This window comes from Echinops telfairi, unplaced genomic scaffold (assembly GCF_000313985.2).
Source record: "Echinops telfairi isolate 266 unplaced genomic scaffold, ASM31398v2 ScPeMD7_7424;HRSCAF=8462, whole genome shotgun sequence".
NCBI lineage: Eukaryota > Metazoa > Chordata > Mammalia > Afrosoricida > Tenrecidae > Echinops > Echinops telfairi.
The window spans coordinates 90,319,158-90,322,710 of NW_022111324.1; the positions used below are offsets into that span (position 1 = coordinate 90,319,158).

The 3,553-nt window shown below is 42.9% G+C and overlaps 1 protein-coding gene across 1 annotated transcript; it reads left to right on the forward strand.

Annotated features, from left to right (window-relative positions):
* The first annotated feature begins 251 nt into the window (after window positions 1-251).
* Window positions 252-2,971, forward strand: MAP10 (microtubule associated protein 10). The gene has a single exon (XM_004712175.2). It carries the CDS (start codon window positions 252-254, stop codon window positions 2,904-2,906), a length of 2,655 nt encoding a protein of 884 aa, XP_004712232.1. The 3' UTR covers window positions 2,907-2,971.
* The last annotated feature ends 582 nt before the right edge of the window (window positions 2,972-3,553 follow it).

Consider the following 3,553-nt stretch of genomic DNA (forward strand, 5'->3'; position numbering starts at 1 on the left):
CCCACGGCTTGGATTTTACCACCACTGCCGTAAACAACCGGCTTAATATAAATCTGGACAAGAGCCAATGCTTCCGCCGCGTCCAAGCGCTCAAAGCCCGGAGTCACAAACAGCGCGCGACCGCCGAGGGGCGTCCGCTCAAATCTCGCGGGAGACGCCGCCCAGCGCCGCCCTCTCCCAACCTCACGCGAGACCCACGGCTTCGGCCGCGAGCTTCCGGAGGCCGCGGCGCTGTTTCCCGGGCAACCGCAATGGCGGCGCCTCTGCGGGAGCGGCTGTTCTCGCTGGAGCTGCTAGTGGACTGGGTGCGCCTAGAAGCCGGGGTGCTGCCGTCGTCGGTGGCGGAGGAGAAGGAGGCCTCGCTGCCGCTGCCGCCGCCGCCGGGCTTCCGCCCTGCGGTGGCCTTCCGCCTGCTGGACTTCCCCACGTTGCTGGTTTACCCACCCGGCGCCAGCGACCCACAACCCCGACCCGGCGTGGTAACTTTCGGTCGCGGCAAGTCCTGTCTCTTCAGACTGCACCCTCCCACCTTGCACCGCTTGCTCCGTGAGACCCCGCTTTACGTGCTGCTTCTGCAGCTGGCACCCGGGCGCCCGACGCCCACCCCGCGACTCCTGGGAAGCTGTGGCGTCTCGCTTGCGGATGCTGCCCAAAAGGTCTTGGGGCCAGTACAGTCAGCCTGCACGTGGGGCCATCGAGAATGCTACCCGTTGTGCAACCAGGTGGGGAAGCGGATTGGGGACATCGCGTTGGGCTACCGCCTGACTGACCTGGGGAAATCTTTGCTGGGACGTCTTGAGGGACAGGTCACCTGCAGGAGAAGTGAACTGGAGTTAGTAGAGGGACAAGAAGCCGGCGAGGTTAATTCCCTGCCGGAAAAACAACGGCTAAGGCAGCCAACCTCAGGACCAATCTCAGAAGATGATGCACACCTGGTGGATTTAAAAATCACAACCACACAGGAATTAAAGGAAATAGATATTCACGGTGGTGCCAGCTCTGATAACACGGATTCTGGGGAGAAGGGCAAAACTAGTAGTAGTAGATGTAATAGTCCAAATCAGGAAGAGTTGGACATTGAAGCCAACACATTTTGCCCCCCACCTCTATACTACACCCATTTGATTGAAAAAAAGATGCCTTCTGCACAAGGTAAAATCACATTTGTACCGCAAGTTAATGTGCCTGAGGAACTAGATGCTATTTTTCAAGAAGAAAATCATGTAAATCCCCAAACACATACCAATTTTCCAAAGTATGTGAATACTATAACGAAGGAAAGTCTCTCTCTGCTTACAAATCCTTCAGAAAATATTCAGAATGTAGGAAAAAAGAATCAAACTCCTTGTCACTCTCAAACTGAACAAAATAGAATTACTACTATACGAGAGCTGCCTTTGTTAAATGCTTTGTTGGTCGAGTTGTCCTTGTTATACGCCCAGCCCATGGCAAGCCCTACTCATATACATCCCCATCTAGCCTGGTTGTATAGAACTGAGGAAAAGAATGAACCAGACTCTCTTGCCAAAGCCACATGTAAATCTGAACCCAAGAAGGAAAGACTCTCAGTAGGGGAAAAGAAAAAGTCAGTAAGTCTTCAAAATAGAAAGAATCAAGTTGAAAATCTCAGGGAAAGTATACATTATGAAAAGCCCAGTAGTATCCAACAAAACCGAGTTCCAAGGGGACGGCTGCTCTATGGCATAACAAATACACTAAAGCTACGTTTAAAGCAAACAAATCCTGACATGTTGCTAGTACATGAAAAAAGAGAACAGGAGAGAAAAATGCAAGCACAAATTTTGGGTGCAAAACTCAGAATCCCATCATCCAAAGTTAAAGTATTAAGCTTTGTAGAACAACGTCAGAAGTCACATCAGCTACCAGAAGATCAGTGTTTAGTTTCAGATGCAACTTTTGCTGAAAATAGTCATACTTCAAGGCAAGTTAGTAGGGTTTTGGATGAGCCTAGAACAACTAAAACTAAACTATGTACAATGGGGAAAAAGACAATTTATTGTACGAAAAACAGAACCAATAGTGGTTCATTGGAAGAAAAAAGTGCTGTAAAATCCATTGTTTCAGAACAGTTTAATCTTAAAAATATTTTTGAAGACAAAGTGGAAACAGAAGTCCAAAGTTCATGTGATGTTCAACAAAATGCAATCGAGAGAATTGTAGACAAAGAAATAGGTAGTAGGCAGGTCAAAACCACAAATAATGCCATTACTGATGTAAGTGAAAATAAACTAAGTAAAAGTAGTTCTTCTGAAAGCATTTCAGAACTCGAATATTCAGATGATTTTACTAGCCCGTGTTATTCTGAAGCTTCCTGTGCCCCTGAGGACACCGGCAGAAGCATACAGGCTCATGAGAGTCCAGACCACTGTCAATCTCTTAGCAAGTCTAGTGACGCAAGCTCGTCCATAAGGAAACATAGCAGTGAAAAAAGTTCTATTTTTAGCCCACCTTTTTCAACTGGATTACCCATACACTCATATAAAAGATCTAATATTTCAAAGCCTAAGGATAAAGGTTCTGATGAAGCATCTTATAGCTCTACCAGTGATTTATCTTCATCACATTGGACTGAGGAAAAAGAAACACAGAGAGACCATAATAGCATGCCTAATTCAAAACTGATAAAGAGTGTTCAAGACAGCTCTAGGAAACTTAAAACAAAAGCTGGTTGCAAGTCTTTAGAAAAAAGTCAGTCACCAAGGACGTCTCAAGTGAGTTCTTACCTGCCATCTAATTTGTCGGAATTAGAATTTAAGGCCTTGGATGTCAGTTCGTCAGATCAATTTGAAGAAGACAGCGATGAAGTTGGTTCACTAAATATTTCCAAACAATGCAAAGATATTTCTGAATTAGTAATAAATAAACTTCCAGGATATACAGTGTAAAAATAACATGCTTTTAAAAATCATGGATATTTTAACGATATATGTAGTATGTGTACTGCTAATGAAAAAAGTAACTTTTTACATGATTTTAATACATAAAATATGTAAATTCTTTTTTAAAAATATGTTTATTCTTTAATGTTTACATAGTATACTAATAAATTTGACATGCTAATCATATGATCAGTATATAACCTAATTAAGAATTATTTTTAAATTGTTTCATAAGAATAATGTATCTCTCACTAAAGTATAGATCATGCAGTATCTATCTTCCTAAAGCAGATTTCTATGACCAAAGTAATACCTACTGTCATCTAATCAATTCCAACTCATAGTGGAACTATATACCGTATATACTCGACTATAAGCCGACCTGAATATCAGCGGAGGCACCTAATTTTATCACAAAAACTGCACTAAAACATGTGCTGAAACGTTCGGCTTATACACGAGTATACACGGTACACTGAAAAAGGATGCCTAGCTAATAAGGGTAGTTAAAAATTATGAAAATCATATAGTAAATGCAATAGACTTACTGTGTGAAGTGCAAAAAGGTAACAAAAGTACTTAAAACAGCACTGCTGTTCTGAGTTTATAGTTTTATATAGGTAGTCTTTAAAGGCTTTGAATCAGTCTCTATA